This window comes from Python bivittatus, unplaced genomic scaffold (genome assembly GCF_059951505.1).
Source record: "Python bivittatus isolate LINGU-HERP-01145 unplaced genomic scaffold, Pbiv_v1 ctg000350_np1212, whole genome shotgun sequence".
Classification (NCBI taxonomy): domain Eukaryota; kingdom Metazoa; phylum Chordata; class Lepidosauria; order Squamata; family Pythonidae; genus Python; species Python bivittatus.
The window spans coordinates 11,000,153-11,019,814 of NW_028277074.1; the positions used below are offsets into that span (position 1 = coordinate 11,000,153).

General features: G+C 35.8%; 1 protein-coding gene across 1 annotated transcript in view; it reads left to right on the forward strand.

Moving 5' to 3' along the window:
- ROBO1 (roundabout guidance receptor 1) overlaps positions 1 to 19,662 on the forward strand; it is a 245,797-nt gene that overhangs the window by 205,713 nt on the left and 20,422 nt on the right. Inside the window, exons 19-24 of the mRNA XM_088144579.1 lie at positions 2,776 to 2,818; positions 10,542 to 10,696; positions 11,947 to 12,282; positions 12,709 to 12,813; positions 18,987 to 19,131; positions 19,284 to 19,529. Coding sequence (XP_088000705.1) covers positions 2,776 to 2,818; positions 10,542 to 10,696; positions 11,947 to 12,282; positions 12,709 to 12,813; positions 18,987 to 19,131; positions 19,284 to 19,529 — 1,030 coding nt within the window. The remainder of the gene's footprint in view (positions 1 to 2,775; positions 2,819 to 10,541; positions 10,697 to 11,946; positions 12,283 to 12,708; positions 12,814 to 18,986; positions 19,132 to 19,283; positions 19,530 to 19,662) is intronic.

Below are 19,662 nucleotides of genomic sequence, written 5' to 3' on the forward strand. Positions count from 1 at the left end.
TGCTGTGTCACGTTCTCCCTTTCATCTTCCTTGTATAACCAGGCACACTGCTGTAAAATAGAAAGAATTAGTAATGTTATGTGAGGTAGAACTTTATCACTGGAACTGTTTTTACCTGTTTTGTAGATATAGTACTGGTATTTGAGTTGAAACTTTTTATGCCCTTGGGAAGATTATCCATGACATTTTATAGTATCTCTGTTTTCATAATTTTGTTGATTCCTAAAATTTTAAAATTGCCCACTAAACCCTATTTTCACAAAATAGATTGTTGAACACCACAAATTAGTGCATAAAGGAAGACAGCATTCCTTTATAATGATTTTTGATGAAAAACATTATCATTGTTAAAATAAAAAGACATCTAACAGAGGTTTATCTTGCCATACCTCTATTCAGACACAGTACAGATTGTAATTCCAGGGAGGGTAGAATTTCAGATTCAGAAAACCAGTGCTTTAGAAAACGCACTGGTAAGAATCCGTGTAAAAATAACATGAGAATTATATTTAATTTAATGTGTAATCTTGTCTGAACTGTAACATATTTTATTGGACATCTTCCAGACTGATCTTTAAATATTCCTAAATGTCTACCACTCTTGAGTATTGGGCAAACTAGCCTAGTAGCAGTGCAGCAGAGGGAGGAATTGATATATGTATTTTGCAGAGTTTGCTTTGCAATGCTCCATTTTCCACCTTGCCAATTCTGACCTGTTCCTGCAGATGTCACTGTAGCAGTCGTAAATATCCAAAGAAAATAGGGATGTGCAGCTGTTGGGATCTGTGCAGCAGGATTCAGTGTGGATGCAGTCACTATACTTGTCAGTAGCTCCTTAAAAAACCACACTTATCCCTGGGCTTGCAGGTAGCCACCTAGGAAAATATGCGTGAAGAAATATGCTTAAGGAAGCATTAAGGACACTGCACAATGTGTCCACATTGATTCAAAGCACTTTTCTCACTTCATATTCTAGTAGCTGCTGATCCTTAAATAGAAACATAAATATTGCTTTCAGAAGATATCCCCACAAACCACATAGTGTTAAAAACCAATCTCAGCAAGAATGTCAATATTGTTTTTAAGGATTTATTACATCACAGGAATGATCTACATAATTCTACTAAAAATATTTTTATGACTCACTTGTAGAATATGAAAGGTTTATTGTCCCTAGAAATTCTTTGAACTATTTTTTTTTTAACTCGTAATTTGCTTTTAGCCTTGTACTAAACTGAAACCTGTTTAGAATGGATCTAAAGTTGCGGATTCATCTCAAAAGCCTTTAAAAAAAAAAAAAAAATCTTGGTTCTGCAGAGAATTTTTTAAAAACTTAGTTTAAATACACTACTAGCATTGATAAATTTATTCTCAAATTTAGTTGTGTGTTTAAACTCAGGGTAACATTTTTGTGAAAATGAGAATATTTCAGCAAGTGATGGGTTTCTGTGAACAACGGGAAGATTTCACAATAAGTAACTTGAAATGAAGGCAGTTTTAATAAAATTTAAAACTTTTATTTATTACTATAAATCAGAATGTAATTACTTTAGTTCTACTGAGTTTAAAGGGTAGTTGGACATTGTAGCTGCCCTTGCACTAAAAAGCGCGTGTATCCAAGGCTGTTGCATTTTAATTCTGTTATTATAACTATTGTAAATACTAATCTCTGCCTTGCAGACATTTTGGAGTACTTCTAAAAGGAGGTTGGCTGATTTTTAAAACACTGTCCTAGTTTCCAACAATAATGCTATCCATCATCCTTTCTATACTGCAGAGCAAACTCATTTCATGTATGACTCCTTTTCTGGCTTAATTCTTATTTATAAGTGCACTGATAAACATTTGGAACATTTTTAAAACATTTCATATTATTGTCCATCAAACAATACTGCTTCTGAATTATCTTTTATTTTTGCTTGGTAGATGAGATAGGACAAAGTTAAGCAAGTTAAGCAGTGCAATACTGTGCATATCTACACAGTTGACTTATAGGAAAGTCTGCATAAGGAGTAATCTCTGAAGAAATGAATATTTTACATTAGGATTTGCTTAAATGGAGGCTCCTGGTAACAAGAAAAGCAAATGGCTGGTGTGGGTCTTCCGGGCTGTGTGGCCGTGTTCTGGAAGTTCTGTTTCCTAACGTTTCGCCAGCACCTGTGACCGGCATCTTCAGAGGGCAGGAGCACAGACAGGAGCAGTTCTCTCTGTGCCCAGGGTGATGTGACCCTTCTGTGGGTATTTATAGAGATCTGAGGGGGAGGAAGGGGGGGTGGGGGGGTTGAGTTACTGAGTGGCTGCTTGTTTTGGTGTCAGAATCTGTGTGTAGATTCCCCAGCAGCCCTCGTTAACAATTCAATAGAAGAAAAAACCCTGCCTAATCCCCAGGAAGATACACACAGAATCTGACACCAAAACAAGCAGCCACTCAGTAACTCAACCCCCACACACACACCCAATCCCCCTTCCCCCCCCCTGTCAGATCTCTATAAATACCCACAGAAGGGTCACATCATCCTGGGCACAGAGAGAACTGCTCTTGTCTGTGCTCCTGCTCTCTGAAGATGCCGGTCACAGATGCCGGCGAAACGTTAGGAAACAAAACTTCCAGAACACGGCCACACAGCCCGGAAGACCCACACCAGCCATCGTATGCCGGCCGTGAAAGCCTTCGACAATACAAGCAAAGCAAATGTCATGACGAAGTAACCTGTCAAGATTCATGTGTGATTTTGTTCAAGAATTAACAACAATATCTTATTTTTTATCTTTCAGTAACATATCAAAGAGGAGGAGAAGCTGTAAGCAGTGGAGGCAGGTAATAATGTTAGACTTGTTAGTTGTCAGCACAGAATGCAGCAGAATTCTTTAGAGCATTTCAGATTTAATTTTGTATGTAGACAAGCATGCATCGCAGACATTAAACAGCAGAGGGAGCACTTTAGCTTCAAACTGCAAATTTTGCTGCTGTAAGGGATGATTATGAGGAACTGAAATGAAAAAAAAAGTGAGATTCTTAGATGCATTACACATTTAATAATTCTATTTAAGGAAAATGCTTTAAATTTTAAACTATGCTATTTAGTTGCTATTACAGTAGTGACTTCTTCTATGTGTCTAAAAACTGAAAACAGGAAAAAATATTATGATTGCCGATATAATAAATAGAATAAATGAGTAATGAATGGAATTCTACTTGTCTTAAGGTGTTTAACCAATAGGCAGTGAGTATTTTAACAAATAAATACCATTTACATTTCACTAAACGTTTATTCATAAGCCAATTATATTGTGAAGAAAGATGGCTGTTAAAAGCTTCTTGATATTGTATTAAACCACTGGTCTACCTTTTTTCTGACTAGAAACATAAAATATTTTTTTAAAAGATGGCATGTTTATATTTGGTTTGTTTAGGACTAAATGAGATTTCAGTTACATTTGGGGGCATATATACTCCACAATCAGTAATGTGTAAACCCTTCAAAATGGTACAGGGCACCCTTCTACACTGCTTGTAATGCTGTGGTAGCCACATCTCTTGATGGCTTATGCTGCCATTTTGAGGTCATTTCCTAGTCTTGAATGACATTGATATTTCTCTGATGGCTTATACAGCCCTACTCTATAAGTAATATGATTGCTTGTAGTTACTATTTGAGTTTATTTTATTTTCACTTTGCACAATAATCAATGGTAAGCATGAAAGAATGGAGCAGAATGACCTAGAAGTTGGGAGTTGCGAACTTGTGAAGTCATAACACCTATTATGAAATTGTCTGCAATATATAAGCTGCCAATTCTTCATATCAGGTGCCTGGATAGAGTTCAGGGTGAAGCTGCATGTCCACTTTGAGGTTTCCACATATTTCAGCAAATGCCTGGACAGGGTTGATTTCTTTAAAAAGGGGGGGGGGGCAATTGGAGTTACTATTGAATATTGCAAGAAGAAAGTAGGTATTGCCAACCAGTGCCAGTTAGGAAATAAAGACCATATAGCTACGTACATGTAGGAGAAAGATTAAAAAAAGAAGAGTAGAATGATATAGCATGAGAAATGAAGAAAGAGTAACTTTTGTCTGAAGTCATCAGGAGAGGAATATACAAGAATGTTATACACTTGGACTTCCAGGGAAGAAATGGCAAACTGAAGATGGAGCTCCTAAAAATGGAACCAATGACAGTGGTAGAATGAAGACCCAGTGAATAGACCAGCTCTTCATAATTACTCTCTGGACAAGAGCCACATGTGCTCCATACAGTTGTTCCTCATGAGGAGTCCACAAAATTGTCTCTGGCGGGTTTAAAGCTCTGAGAGATATGGGAATAGCTATCTTGTTCAATTCACAGTCGACACATTTAAGGACACTGGGTTTGCATACTTTTTTTTCTAATCACTTTCAGAAATTGCTTGTTAACTGCTTTCCAGCTATTAGGAACCTTTGGACTGACAAGTTTTACAGCACTGAGTGAGTTTCCTTCAATCCTTAGCAACAGAAGTTTTAAATACAAGTTTAAGGACTTATTTTTTCCCCCTTTTGGAATAAACAGCATAAGGGTGATTAGAAATTTGATTTTGGAATGTTACCAAAATCAAGGGTCCAGATGGATATGAAATGAGATTTTGGAATGAATCGTAAGAATCCTTCTCATGGAAAACTGCTTTTGTTTTGAATTCTCTTAAAAAGAAAAAATGATAGGATGAGACTGTGAAGATTGGACACTAGAGGGAACCAGAAGGAACTAAAGATTACAATTAAAGGATAAGAACACTTAAATTTGACTTACTAATACGGAATGAAGGAAAGTATTTTAACATTGGATATATTGAAATATATTTTTGAACAATGGATCCAGAAGATATTTTTAAGAGTGTCTGCCTCTATAGTAGACTGTATTTAAAAGTTGTTATGAAAGAGGAACAAGTTTTACCCGGCAAGATTGAGACTGATCTGAAAGTGGATTTAAAAACAACAGGCTCCAAGAATGATATGGAAACAAGATGCTTCACTGGACATACAAAAGAAACTGGATGATGTCTTAATAATTAAAATGGATATACAAATAACAAACCAAGAGAGGGACCTGGATAATTTTCCTATTTTGGATTTACAAAAGAGGTGTGTTAAAGCTTTGAAGAATTTTGTGAGAAGGGACAAAGAAAAAATGAAAAGAAATCAAGTTCTAGGACATTATTTGAAGGTACTAAAGATCAAGATTGTTAAAAGTAAAAGGAAGGAATGTAAAGTTGGTTTATTTGATCATGGTTAAAATAGATATGTTGTTATCTCTGGTAACCATTAATGAATCTTTGCTGATCAGGACTGAATGATGAGGCTTTAAGGTTTGTTTATAAATAAGAGATGGGATATGGGAAGAAGTGTTCATTTGTTGTATTTTAAGAGAAGGTGATAACTTACTAAAATTGTTTATACTTGTGATGAAGGAGGAAGTCATTTCTTTATATGTTTCTTTTCTTTTCCTTTACTATATTCTTATGTTTCTCTCTTTTCTATTTTTCTTTCATTTTTTTCTTTCCTGCACTTTCTATTTTTTTCTTTTCTTTTCTTTTAGCTTGTACTACTTTTTATCTTTGTAATTTTTAATAAAGTTACTATTAAAATATTTTTTTTTAAAAAAAACAAGAATGTTATACACTCAATTTAGCAACTGCAACCCAATGTATTTCTTAAAAAAATATAGATATCAGATAAGACTTTTAAGGACTGCAGCTGTATCTAGGTCACAACAGATGTTTATCAAAACTTCAGTAATTCCAGTAATATATCTCCTACACATGAATAACTCAGATATTTGTTACAGTAAATCAGATTACTAGTTTGAGAGAAAAAGGCAGTTTTGTGGCATCTTAAAGACTAGGAAATTTATAATAACATATGATGTTTTATTAAAAAAATTAATATACGTTTCTTGGCAATGACCTTATATCTGCTGTACAAAAAAAAAAAAAGTACAAAACTTGTTTTTTGTTTATGTTCTTACAGAAGAATGAATGTGTGTGTGTGTGTGTGTGTGTGTGTATCTATGTGTGTGTGTGTGTGTCTGTGTGTCTATAAACAGAAAGTGATAATAAAGTACAGGATGTCCCTGGGTTAAGAATGCCCAGTTTATGGTCAACCCATAATTAAGAACGAAGCCTATTGTAGCAAAATTTGAGTTAATTACACAATACTACTTATACAGTATTATGCAATAATACTGTTCTAGCTTACATACAAATATGACTTAATGGCAGACCTTGGGAACAGAACTGGGGAATACCTGTAGCACAGAAGGCTCAAAAGATGTTGGTCCAAGTTCAGTTTTAAAGATTTTCTCTGCTAAAAGGAAATCTTTATTTATGTATTGCTGCATTTTTTAATCCATTATACTTTTTTTCATAAGCAAGGCATGCCTTGGTCATGGTCACTCATGCTTTGGTCACTTCCTGTTTGGATTACTGCAGTGCGCTCTACATGGGGCTGCCCTTGAAGACCATCCAGAAGTTACAACTGTTCCAGAATGCAGCAGCACATGCAATGTTGAGTGTTTCTAGGTTTGCCCCATTACATGAGCTTCACTGGCTCCAGTTTTTTTACAGGTGCAATGTAAGGCATTGCTTATTACCTTTAAAGCCCTGCATGACATGGGACCAGGTTATCTGCAAGACTATCTCTCCCTGAGGGCATCTGTCCATCCCACCAGAGCAGAAAGGGTGGGCACATTCCAGGTTTCTTCTCTTAAGCATTACCATCTTGTGGGTCTTTGGAATCATGCTTTTCTGTTGCAATCCTTGCCCTATGGAAAACCTTTCCCTCTGAGAGGTGACAGGCTCCTACTATTCTATCCTTCTGAGAGCACTTAAAACTTGGCTTCTACCCCAGGCATTGGGGTAGAGCAAGATCGGAGTGGGGTGATAATGTGGGTACATCTGAGAAGTGTGGCTGTAGCACCAGGTTTTTCTGTTTTTAGTTTTGTTGCTGTTAGTTTTATACCATTTTATATAGTTTTATATTGCTTTTATTGGTTATAGGCCAACCAGAGTTGTTTTTAAGATGGGGGGGGCTGCTTTATAAATAATATTAGTTTTATTATCCCAGCTTTTTTTATATGTAACTCAAAGCAGCAAACATACCTAATATTCCTGTCTCCTATTTTCCCCACAACTACTAATGTTTTAAATAAATAAATAAATAATAGAAACCATTGTTGTTTGTAATAAAGGAATATAAACATTGTTCTACTTTTATGATGGAAAATAATACAATGGAAGAATCTGTTTTCAATTGGATGAGAAACATAGTGGACCTTTTCTGAAACACTATTATGACTTGTTGAGTATAAAGGTTTGATTAGTTGCTGATAGATGTTAACTAGAAATGTAATAGGATTATTGATAAGTTCAATAATCAGTGACTGGTATTTTAAGAACCACGGTACTCAGTTCACAATGAAAGCATCTCCCATTGAAACCAATGCAGGTTCAAAGAAAAGTTAATTTTTAGAGAGTAGTATACAGCTCTAAAGCATTGCTAGAACTGAGTCCCACATGCACCAAAACTTAGTTTTACCTTATTCCCATCACATACACACACCCTTCAGTCTTGGGTCCTTTCATGCATGTTGAAGATGTCCTCAGGTTTCACCGTTGGTATGGCCTTGGGCATTCCTGGGAACGAGATAACAGCTTATCTGTGCACAATGGTCCACACTCCCATTCTTCCCCCCCTTCCTCCCTTTCTCTGTAATGGCAGACACGAAGCAAGCAAACTAGCAGTATGTGATTGTTTGTGAGGGTTCTGACATGCTGCCCCTCTGGAAAGAAAGATTGGTTTAGGTCTTCAGAGATGGAGACCTGTAGAGGGATTAGATAGAGAGAAAACATATGTGCATTCTTGCAACATTAAAGGCATTGTTATTTTGGTTTGTTTGGGTATTTCTTGTAAAAGTCCTTAATCAACTGTGATGCTCGCACGTGCTTCTCCACAACCCACTCGCACTGAGATTTGGGAAAATGTTTCCATTGAATGACAAACTGTATTCCTCCTCTGTGTCTTCTGGCATCTAAAATCTCTTTTATTTCAAAATGCTGCTCTCCCTCAGTCATTATAGGGTCTGGTGGTAGCTGTGCCACATGCCACTCTGGTGATTCTTTGTAAGGTTTTAGAAGGCTACAATGGAATACTGGGTGAATCCTCTTGACATCATTGTTTTAAATGCCATTATTCATTTCTACTTTCTTTTACATCTCGATTATTATTAAAACCTCTTAGTCTAGCTGTGCCATGATTCCTACTTTTGAGTGCCATGATTCCTACTTTTGAGTGGCATCTTAATAGCAAACACTTAGTTAGACAGCCAGTTAGGTTTAATATATGATAGTAAGTTTGCTTGTTGGTATTCAGTTATATTATCAGCATGCAGTTAATATGATTTATCAACATAGTTCACATTTAATTTAAATTCTGGAAGTAAGCTAAGCCTGGGGCATCATGAACATCAATTCATGAAGAATATTAGAGTCTTCTCATCTCTAAATAATAACAGATTTAGAATTTAGATTTAAGGTTTTAAGGACACTTTCTGTTAGAAATTGAATACATATTGTTTAATCAAAATGAATACAGATTGGTTAATCAAAAATATTTATAGTACCTTTATTGATAATAGTATTATCAATGTACATAATAAAGAGTAAGAGAGCCCTTTAAAAAGAGATTGAAGTTTGTCAGATGGACCAACAGTTTCTAGTAATCATACTGTATTTCATAGAAGGGTAGGCTTTGAAGGATGAGATGACAATGACATCCACGTAGGAGGCAATTCTTATAAGGAACATCAGATATAAATAGCAAACCATAACAGCTATTTACCAGCACTAATTCATGTCATGATGATAAAAATGTATGCCAACTGTCCCAGTACTTTTCTGTAAGCACTTTTATAAAGATTTGATAATACCATTCATGACACCAGGAATTCATGCAAGTTTTCCTGTGTACCTTACTACATTCTGTATACAAAAAAGCAGCCAGTTCCTAAGCAAAATAATAAACCCAAATACAAGAAGAAACAATAAGGGAACATTTCAACACTTCTTCACTGATTTCATGTGCATCTTCCTTCAGCAAAGGACATTCAGAAACCTATTTCATTATAGACATCTGAACTAAAATTCATTAAACTGACATCAAGATTTATTACAAAGAAATAAGAAATATGTATGCATATGGTCACACCTGTAAAAATGTCTACGTGTCACACTGGGTTTTTGAATTGGACTTTCTTGCCTTCACGAATGGCCACTATAATTAGGCATTTCTTTCTGACTTATTATTTATTCCCTCCTCCAAACCATGGCTGCAAGGTAATACTCAGGGGTCCACAGAAACTTATGTTACATTGTCACCTTAACCAGTCTAACACTGTTTCTTTTGGGGAATTTTAGGAGCAGTGTTATTGGTGTAAATAAAAACAGGTCTGTGACCAGAACATGCAAGTGAGTTTTTATTAGTCAAGCTGAAAGACTGCAACAGCATGAACTAGAGTTTTATCTGAGCTACAGAATAGTTGTAGGTGTTATTTGGAGTACTTTTAAGAATAAGAAGAGGGATGAGACCTGAGAGATTGATAGTGGAGATATCTCAGTGAAGAGTATTCTCAGATTCAGGTGTGAAGGAGAGGTAGGATCTATGCAGTGCTTATAGGCAGAAGTGACATAACCTGGCAATGGTCTATGGGGACAAATAAGATCACATTGTTTTAAAAAAATCATAATTAGCAATGGCATCTTTGTAAATAGTGAATAGGCAAGCCTAGTACAGTTTGGGAAAAATATCACAATAGTATGTGATTTGATATATCTCATGAGCGAAAATAGTGAAAAACTAAAATGGCAGCAATCTGTGCCCTTTAGTCCTCCAGAAGCATTGGACCACTGTCTCTGCTGTTAGGGAGTTGTGGGAGTCGCATCTGGAGGGTGCTGTTAGTTTAAGTGATGAAAAACAACTACTACTACTACATATGTGTTTGATACAGACAGGTTTTATATATATGCTGTATATATGCTGTATATACTGTGTGTGTGTGTGTTTACTGTATATATCTGTATATATCATATTCCTGTCATATATTATGCATAATGTTTAAAACCAAAATAAAATAGAAAATAATAAATAAACATGATACAAATGTTAAAGAATTCTTAACAAAAAGTCTAGAAAATGGTAACATTTCTTCATCTGAAATATAACATTGCCACTTACTGAATATCCATATGCAGTTAGTTTCTGCAGCCTTAACCGGACATGTATAATGAGCATTAAAAAAAAAAAAAGGAATTCAGAAGAGCAATTCCCAGGTAGATAGCAAGAAACAAGGCACCTCTCACAGCAAGCCCATGATCCACTTTAAAGCATTCTGATTTCTAGTATCAACGTGAGGATTGTGGACCTTAAGCATAATCAATGTGATCGTTTAAATTTTGGTAATATCCTTTTCTTTTAAATGTAACAACTGATATATTATTAATTGTCTTTTTTAAGGCCAGGTCTTTTAAACATCAATGAACCTACTACTCAGCCTTGGCTTGCAGATACATGGCCCAATACTGGGAATAATCATAATGATTGTTCTATTAACTGCTGTACATCAGGCAATGGAAACAGTGACAGCAACCTTACTACTTATTCTCGACCAGGTATTATTATTATTATTATTATTATTATTATTATTATTATTATTATTATTTACAGTTTAGAATTCCTGCATCTATATTGTTCAGTCACATCCCTGCATTGATATTCGTATTGCCATTTATAATGGTATTGCAGCTATATCTGGTACATACATTTGAAATGCATACGAACAATTTGATTTTTGCATAAATATAGAATTAAGGCATTTAACACTTTGGGTGTCTAAGTATGAAATTCCTTTGCCTCATCTCAGACTTTATGCAATACTTAAAGAGATGTTATACGTTTCTTACACCTTTTTGGTTGTGGAAATGCCTTTTAAACTATTTGTATGCTTCTTCTGTTTTATGAGCTCCTGTTCTACTTGTATATATTCCAGCAGAATTAAATATTTGCACTTTTCCAATTTAGTTTGATTAGTAGAGTCATCTGCTAGCAATACTAGCAGAGAAACTAGTACTGTTTCCACTGACAAATCTTGAAAGCACAATGATGTGCTATAGATCTTTCTTGTGATATAGATATGTCTCATTCAGAAACAAGATCAAGCTCCAAATTTAATACCAAAGAATCAATGCTGCTGTCAAGGGTCCTGGGGAAGGAAGGTATTGTTACCGTGTGCCTTCTCTGTCACTGTGCCTATCCTGTGGAACAGCATTCTCCTGGAGATCTGATTGGCCCCGAACCTGTTGATCTTTCACAAGGCATTAAAGACCTGGATACATCCACAGGCATTTAGGCTAGGAGATTGAACAAGCCCTGTTGATCGGTTGTTAGTTCCTGTTTCAATTATTGAAATTACCCTTTTTTTTACCCCAACCGTAGGTATGTGGTATATTAAGGACTTTTTTTTCTATATTGTTTATAAACTGTGTTTGTTCCTTTAGTTTTATTTTTTTAAAATGCCACCTAGCTTCACTATGGTGAGATGGGCAGCTATATAAATTGTATGTACAAATAAATCAAGAAATAAAGAAAGAATTGTTTCTTGAAAGAGCAGTGGAAATGAAATAATCAAGGAACTTGGGAAGCTTTCATATGGAGGTACATACAATTTTAGAGCCATAGAACAGCACGATCCCTTTATGACAGCTTAGAGTCTAATTTCCCTTTATTCATTGCAACTATATTGTTAGAAATTCATTTTTTGCTTCACATAGCAAAATCATATAATTTTGCATATGTACACATGTTAAAGTGCATATTGTAACTGAATACAGTTTCCCCTTTTTTTCCTTCCTAATATGGATAGCCGACTGTATAGCAAATTACAACAATCAGCTGGAGAATAAGCAAACAAATTTGATGTTGCCTGAATCAACAGTTTATGGTGATGTGGACTTGAGCAACAAAATCAATGAGATGAAAACTTTCAATAGCCCAAATCTGAAAGATGGAAGATTTGTCAACCAACCAGGACAGCCTACCCCATATGCTACCACTCAACTTATTCAGTCAAACATAAGCAATAATGTAAACAGTAGTAGCGGTGATTCAAATGAAAAGCATTGGAAGCCATCTACACAGCAGAAACAAGAGGTTGCACCAATTCAGTATAACATAATGGAACAAAACAAATTAAACAAAGGTAAATTGTTTGTAGTATTTCCTTACCTTGTGTATTAAATCTTAGATCTTTTAATCAGTTTTATAACTGTGTAAATAAAAAGAATATATATACTACTGTGTTCATAGTGATTGTTGGTTATGGAAACGTAGAACATGTCTGGATGAACAAAGCACTATTAGGTCATCTAAACTCCTTTCTAGATATAAAAACTACTAATTTAAAATATGTCAAACTGGTAATTAGTACAACATTCTCCAAAGACTGGATGTATTCCAATAAGACAATTAAATAAACATTCATATGGCTTTTAGCTTAAAATCTAAATTTAATTATTTTTAATCCAAAAAATTCAGAGAATATAGAGATTAATTTTTTGTGATAATGTTCCTGTAATTTTATAGTAGATATATGAAAGAAGTATAATCTTATTTTGCTAAATTACAGATTACCGTGTAAATGATAATGTTACAACTATTCCATATAATCAAACCTATGATCAGAATACAGGAGGCTCCTACAACAGTTCAGACAGAGGAAGCAGTACATCTGGTGAGTATCAAAGTGTGCAGTGCATTTTGTAAAATAAGTTTTTTATGATGCCTTATTATAATGACATTGCCATATTTGGAGAGCTACTTCACTGTTTGTGTGTGTCTGTGTATGTATCTATCACACACACACACACACACACACACACACACACTGGACTAGTCCCTGCAGTTTTCTTGGCAAGATTTCAGAAGTGGCTTGCCATTGCCTCCTTCCTAGAGCTGAGGGAGAGTGACTGGCCCAAGGTTACCCAGCTGGCTTTATACCAAAAACAGGACTAGAACTCACAATGTCCTGGTTTCTAGCCAGGACATTTCATTCATTTTTGTGATAAAAACATTGCAAAATACTTTCCTTACCGAATACGCCAAACTGGCTGTCTTCATTCTAATACGGTGGCAAATAATTATATATTTCTATAAGTATTCCCAATTGCCTATTTTTTATTTTTTTAATAGTAATTTTATTAACAATTACAACTACAACGATTAAAAAAAACCTAATACAAACTAGAAAAGAAGAAAAAATAGGTGCACAAAAGAAAAAGCAAATAGAAAAAAAATAGAAAAAAAATAAGAATATAGTAAAATAATTTTTCCTATTTTTATGAGTTACTTTAAAAAATTATAAAAACAGGAACTGCTGTAAAAACTACTTTGCAGAAGCAACCACAGCAGCACTGGAGTTAAAGCCCTTTACTGAAGTCAAGTGGAACCCTAGCATATAGACAGGTATAAGATCCACTAACAGGATGAACATGCAGAAACAGGCTGTTGTAATCTGCTACATTACCCTTTACTCATCTCAATATCCCTACCTGCAAGTATCAGCATTCCCTGTGGTGACTATGAAATTCTATTTCTAGAAAACAATCAGACTGGGGACAAGTGTTCTGGATCAAGAGCCTTGTTTGAAACAGGAGTCTATGCTATGTTACTTTTAGTAGGATGTTATTTCAGATATAATCCTATTTTAAGTAATTTAGAATGGGTTGATTAAATGTGTATGTGCAACTGTATAATAGACATGTCATAGTAGTTGCATATTTTGCCATGGTAAAATGTGAGGAAGAGGTTAGTAGATTCAAATGCGTAGAAATGATGTAGAAGATTTATTGGACAAAGCAAAAAAAAAGAAAAACATTTTAACTGGAAAACATTATATAGAAAGGAAATATCCACAGTCAAAATAAATATTCACAGTCAAAACAAAATAAGCCATGGCAACGTTCAATAAAGTATAAATACAGGACAAAATTTATAGAAGCTCCAACTTCTATAGGGCAAAAGCAATATTTTTTTCCTGATTGCTACAGCTAAAGGGTGGCACCATTCCAAGGATGGCCAACGCTGAAGCTTATCCATAACAGGTGTATTCTAAAGTATATAGTATTCTATTGCACTTATTCATATAGTATTTCCAAGTAAGCACATTTATTATTTATACTTCTTGCCAAGTGGTTCTCAAAAGTTTATGTGAGATAGTACCAGCTTATTCCTAATAACTTCCCTGCTAGGTAGCAAAAATTTCTAAAATTAATAAATAATACTCTTGAGCATAAGGAAATTACCAATTAAAGGTGGGGAAGTATAGATGCCTGTGTATTCCTGGGAAAGCTATAGACTTAACTAGCTACAGTGGGTTAAAAAAGTATTTAGTCAGCCACCAATTGTGCAAGTTCTCCCACTTAAAAAGATGAGAGAGGCCTGTAATTTTCATCATAGGTATACCTCAACTATGAGAGACAAACTGGGGGGAAAAATCCAGAAAATCACATTGTCTGATTTTTAAAGAATTTATTTGCAAATCATGGTGGAAAATAAGTATTTGGTCAATATCAAAAGTTCATCTCAATACTTTGTTATATATCCTTTGTTGGCAATGACAGAGGTCAAACGTTTTCTGTAAGTCTTCACAAGATTTTCACACACTGTTGCTGGTATTTTGGCCCATTCCTCCATGCAGATCTCCTCTAGAGCAGTGATGTTTTGGGGCTGTCGCTGGGCAACACGGACTTTCAACTCCCTCCAAAGGTTTTCCATGGGGTGGAGATCTGGAGACTGGCTAGGCCACTCCAGGACCTTGAAATGCTTCTTACGAAGCCACTCCTTCATTGCCCGGGCGGTGTGTTTGGGATCATTGTCATGCTGAAAGACCCAGCCACGTTTCATCTTCAATGCCCTTGCTGATGGAAGGAGGTGTTCACTCAAAATCTCACAATACATGGCCCCATTCATTCTTTCCTTTACACGGATCAGTCGTCCTGGTCCCTTTGCAGAAAAACAGCCCCAAAGCATGATGTTTCCACCCCCATGCTTCACAGTAGGTATAGTGTTCTTTGGATGCAACTCAGCATTCTCTCTCCTCCAAACACGACGAGTTGAGTTTAGACCAAAATGTTCTACTTTGGTTTCATCTGACCATATGACATTTTCCCAGTCCTCTTCTGGATCATCCAAATGCTCTCTAGCAAACTTCAGACGGACCCGACATGTACTGGCTTAAGCAGGGGGACACGTCTGGCACTGCAGGATTTGCGTCCCTGGCAGCATAGTGTGTTACTGATGGTACCCTTTGTTACTTTGGTCCCAGCTCTCTGCAGGTCATTCACTAGGTCCCCCCATGTGGTTCTGGGATTTTTGCTCACCATTCTTGTGATCATTTTGACCCCACGGGGTAAGATCTTGCATGGAGCCCCAGATCAAGGGAGATTATCAGTGGTCTTGTATGTCTTCCATTTTCTAATTATTGCTCCCACAGTTGATTTCTTCACACCAAGCTGCTTGCCTATTGCAGATTCAGTCTTCCCAGCCTGGTGCAGGTCTACAATTTTGTTTCTGGTGTCCTTCAACAGCTCTTTGGTCTTAGCCATACTGGAGTTTGGAGTGTGACTGTTTGAGGTTGTGGACAGGTGTCTTTTATACTGATAACTAGGTCAAACAGGTGCCATTACTACAGGTAACGAGTGGAGGACAGAGGAGCCTCTTAAAGAAGTAGTTACAGGTCTGTGAGAGCCAGACATCTTGCTTGTTTGTAGGTGACCAAATACTTATTTTCCACCATGATTTGCAAATAAATTCTTTAAAAATCAGACAATGTGATTTTCTGGGTTTTTTTCCCCATTTTGTCTCTCATAGTTGAAGTATACCTATGATGAAAATTACAGGCCTCTCTCATCTTTTTAAGTGGGAGAACCTGCACAATTGGTGGCTGACTAAATACTTTTTTGCCCCACTGTGTGCCACACACAAATATGCCAGAAGAAAGCACCCAAACTTATTTATCATTAAAACTGTTTTCTACAACAGCACTACAAAGGATCCTATTCCAGTAAGAAAAGTCTCATTCTGCATGTTTATTTTATTAATTGGATTAGGCATCTGCATTGATATATTAACTGGCAGCTTCACATCATGCAATTAAAACAGAGCAGAGTATAATAGTAAAGGCATATATAATGTGTGGACATTTCTTTTTCACACAAGGGTGCTGCTCTGAATCCAGAAGCTTTTAGAGGTACATGCATTGGGGCTTTTTAACATAATCATGCAATATGCTATACCTCGTGGACTTATTGTATTCATTCATTCATTCATTCGTTCATTCATTCATTCATTTTTGTGATAAAAACATTGCAAAATACTTTATGCATTAAGATAAATTGATTACAGTTCCCCACCCCCATTTCCTTGTTTATTAAATTTCTTTTAAATAAGCCTAAATCCAATCACTCTCTTATTATGGTCTTTTTAAGTGCTTCTGGTTGAAGAGAGAAGGGGAAACATTTCAAATAAACCTTTATAAAGTGATTCAGTCACATTTTTAAAATGTTCATAATTCAAGCAGGTCTAGAAATGTACAAGTTAACAATGCATCTGTCAAGTGTCCGTTTTTATTACATCCTGTGTCAAATTTCTACTCTAAATGTAACAGTGGCCAAACAATTTATTTTAAAAGATGCTCCAGTTTTTAAAGCTTATATCATTCTATAAGCCATAACTGTAACTAAAATATTTATGTCTCACTTTCTTCTGCTATATTTATTGTGAGCTATCTAGTAGCTGTATTAGAGGTTTTATTTTATTTTATTATAATAATTTTTCATGCAGCTGTATTTGGGAATTTGTACCCAAAGTATTTCTGGACAAGTACCCAAATGTACCCAAAATATTTCTGAACACATACAACTTACTTACATTTATTGATTTAATGCAGCATTAGAACTTTAGTAGAACACATTTGTTGTCATCACACATTTGATCATTGTACATCTTCGCTCCTGGTGAATTAAGTAATGCTGTGGACTTCTTATCCTATTGTCTGGAGGCTGTGAGGGTCTGGATGGGGAACAACAGGCTTCAACTGAACCCTGGCAAGACTGAATGGCTTTGGGCTTTGAAGCCCTCCAGTTCTAGGACTATACCATCTTTGGTGCTTGATGGGGTTGCAGTGTCTCAAACAGACCCTGTGTGCAATCTGGGGGTCCTCCTGGACTTACAACTCCTGCTCAATGAACAGGTGGCAGCCGTGGCTAGGAGAGCCTTTGCACAACTTCGTATTGTGCACCAGTTGTGCCCCTTCCTAGATCAAAGGGCTCTACTCACAGTCACTCATGTCCTAGTCACCTTCTGGTTGGACTACTGCAATGCACTGCCCTTGAAGAGTATTTGGAAACTTCAGCTAGTACAAAATGCTGTGTTGTGAGCAGTTATGTGTGTTTTTGGTAGAACACACATTATACCTCTGCTTTGCAAGCTGCATTGGTTACCAGTTTGTTTCTGGGTCTAATTCAAGGTGCTGGTGTTGACCTTTAAAACCGTTCATAGCATAGGACCAGGCTATTTGAGGGACCACCTCTCCCTGATTTCATCTGCCTGTCCCATCCGATCCAGCAGAGAGGCATGTTATGGTTCTGTCGTCTAGGGAGATACATTAGGCAGACCCCAGGTGGTAGGCCTTTTCTGCTGTGATGCCCGCTTTGTGGAACCTTGTCTCCCCTGAGGTGAAGTTGGCCTCATCACTTCTGAGTTTCTAAAAGTCCCTCTAGACCTAGTTATATCAGCAGGGCTGGGGACCTCAGTGGACAGGTGAACTAGTGAGGTAGCTCTGTTATTATTAACATTTCTCTGTCTATTTTCTTCTTCTTGTTGTTCCCTCCCTTTGTATTAACTCTGTTTTTATAGTTTTTTTAATCTTTTTAATAATTAATAATGATAAAAGTTTTAGGTATTTATTAATTGTTTTAGCTCTGTTGTATGCCACCCAGAGTCACTGGCTTGGTGCAATGGGTGGCTGTATAAATTAGATAGATAGATAGATAGATAGATAGATAGATAGATAGATAGATAGATAGATAGATAGATAGATAGATAGAGTATATTAAATGTTAGTAATTAAAGAGCAGAAAGATGTTTCAGGTAATGTATCTAATCATATTTGTTTTAGATAATAATATACAATGCAGTTAATAGCTCTAGGAAATTTGCTTCAATTATATTGCTTACAAAGTTCACTTATGTGTCTTACCCATATATTCAAGCTAATAAAATCTGTATTTATGTGTTCAAATACATACTTGCCTGTATTTCATTAAAATGCATTTTAAAGCAGAAAGTCTATAACATTATGTTTATAATGTTGTATAAAATGACTAGGATTTTTTAAAAAACTGCTGTAAAGCATGTGTTTTTCTGTATCTGTCTGAAGTTTTTATAAGTTAAAATAATTGAACTTATCAGAAATTAAACTTTATAGACTTATCGTAAACTTTATCTAAAATACTGATTTTTTTTTTCTTAAGTCAGTGAGCATGAAAACACGTACCCAATAAATACCTAGCAAAATGGTTAAATCTCTTATCAGACTGTCTTTTAAAGACTAAGCAGCATGTAGTTTAGAGCGGGTATAATATAAGGCTGGTGGTATAATATAAGGCAGCCTTAGATGGGATGAACTTGACCAAAAAAAGTGGGATTGGGTCTGAATAATACTTGGATGGGAGACATCAGAGAATCCCATGACTCTAGATTACACTGGGAAGTTTAAAAATATATAACCTGGGAAAAAAATAATTGTTATTTTTATAATAATAAAAAAGACAATATCTATGTACTCACCGATAGTACACATTAATTCAGGAAAGATTTATAAAGATTGTGATGCTTTATTCACAGGGAGTCAAGGGCACAAAAAGGGTGCTAGAACCCCTAAGACATCCAAACAGGCTGGGATGAATTGGGCAGAACTACTTCCACCACCTCCTGTGCATCCACCTCCCCATAATAATAGTGAAGATTACAGCCTCGCTGTGAATGAAAGGTAAGATAAAATAATGATCTGTAAGTAATTTTAATTCACTTTATTAATAAATTATTAAACATTCTAGGGTTCCAAAAGAAGAGACAAAAATAATAATTAAACAAAAATATATCTGATCCATTGTTTTTTTCTATTGTTACATTGATTTTTAGCTATGATCATGAAATCCCTTGCCCGGTACCACCAGCAAGAATGTATATACGGCAAGATGAGCTGGAAGAAGATGATGAACGAGGTCCTACACCACCAGTTCGAGGAGCAGCTTCATCTCCAGCAGCAGTGTCATATAGCCACCAATCTACTGCTACACTAACTCCTTCTCCCCAAGAAGAACTACAGCCTATGCTGCAAGATTGTCAGGAGGAAATAGCCCATTTGCAACACCCACCAGACCGGCGGTATGTTAATTAAAAATAAGAAGTAACTTTTTAAATATATTTTATGCTAATGCATCTTGTTAGAAGACATTATCTATGTGTCATTAAGGTACTCTTGAAAAGAATTATGCACAAAGACTATGATACTTCATCA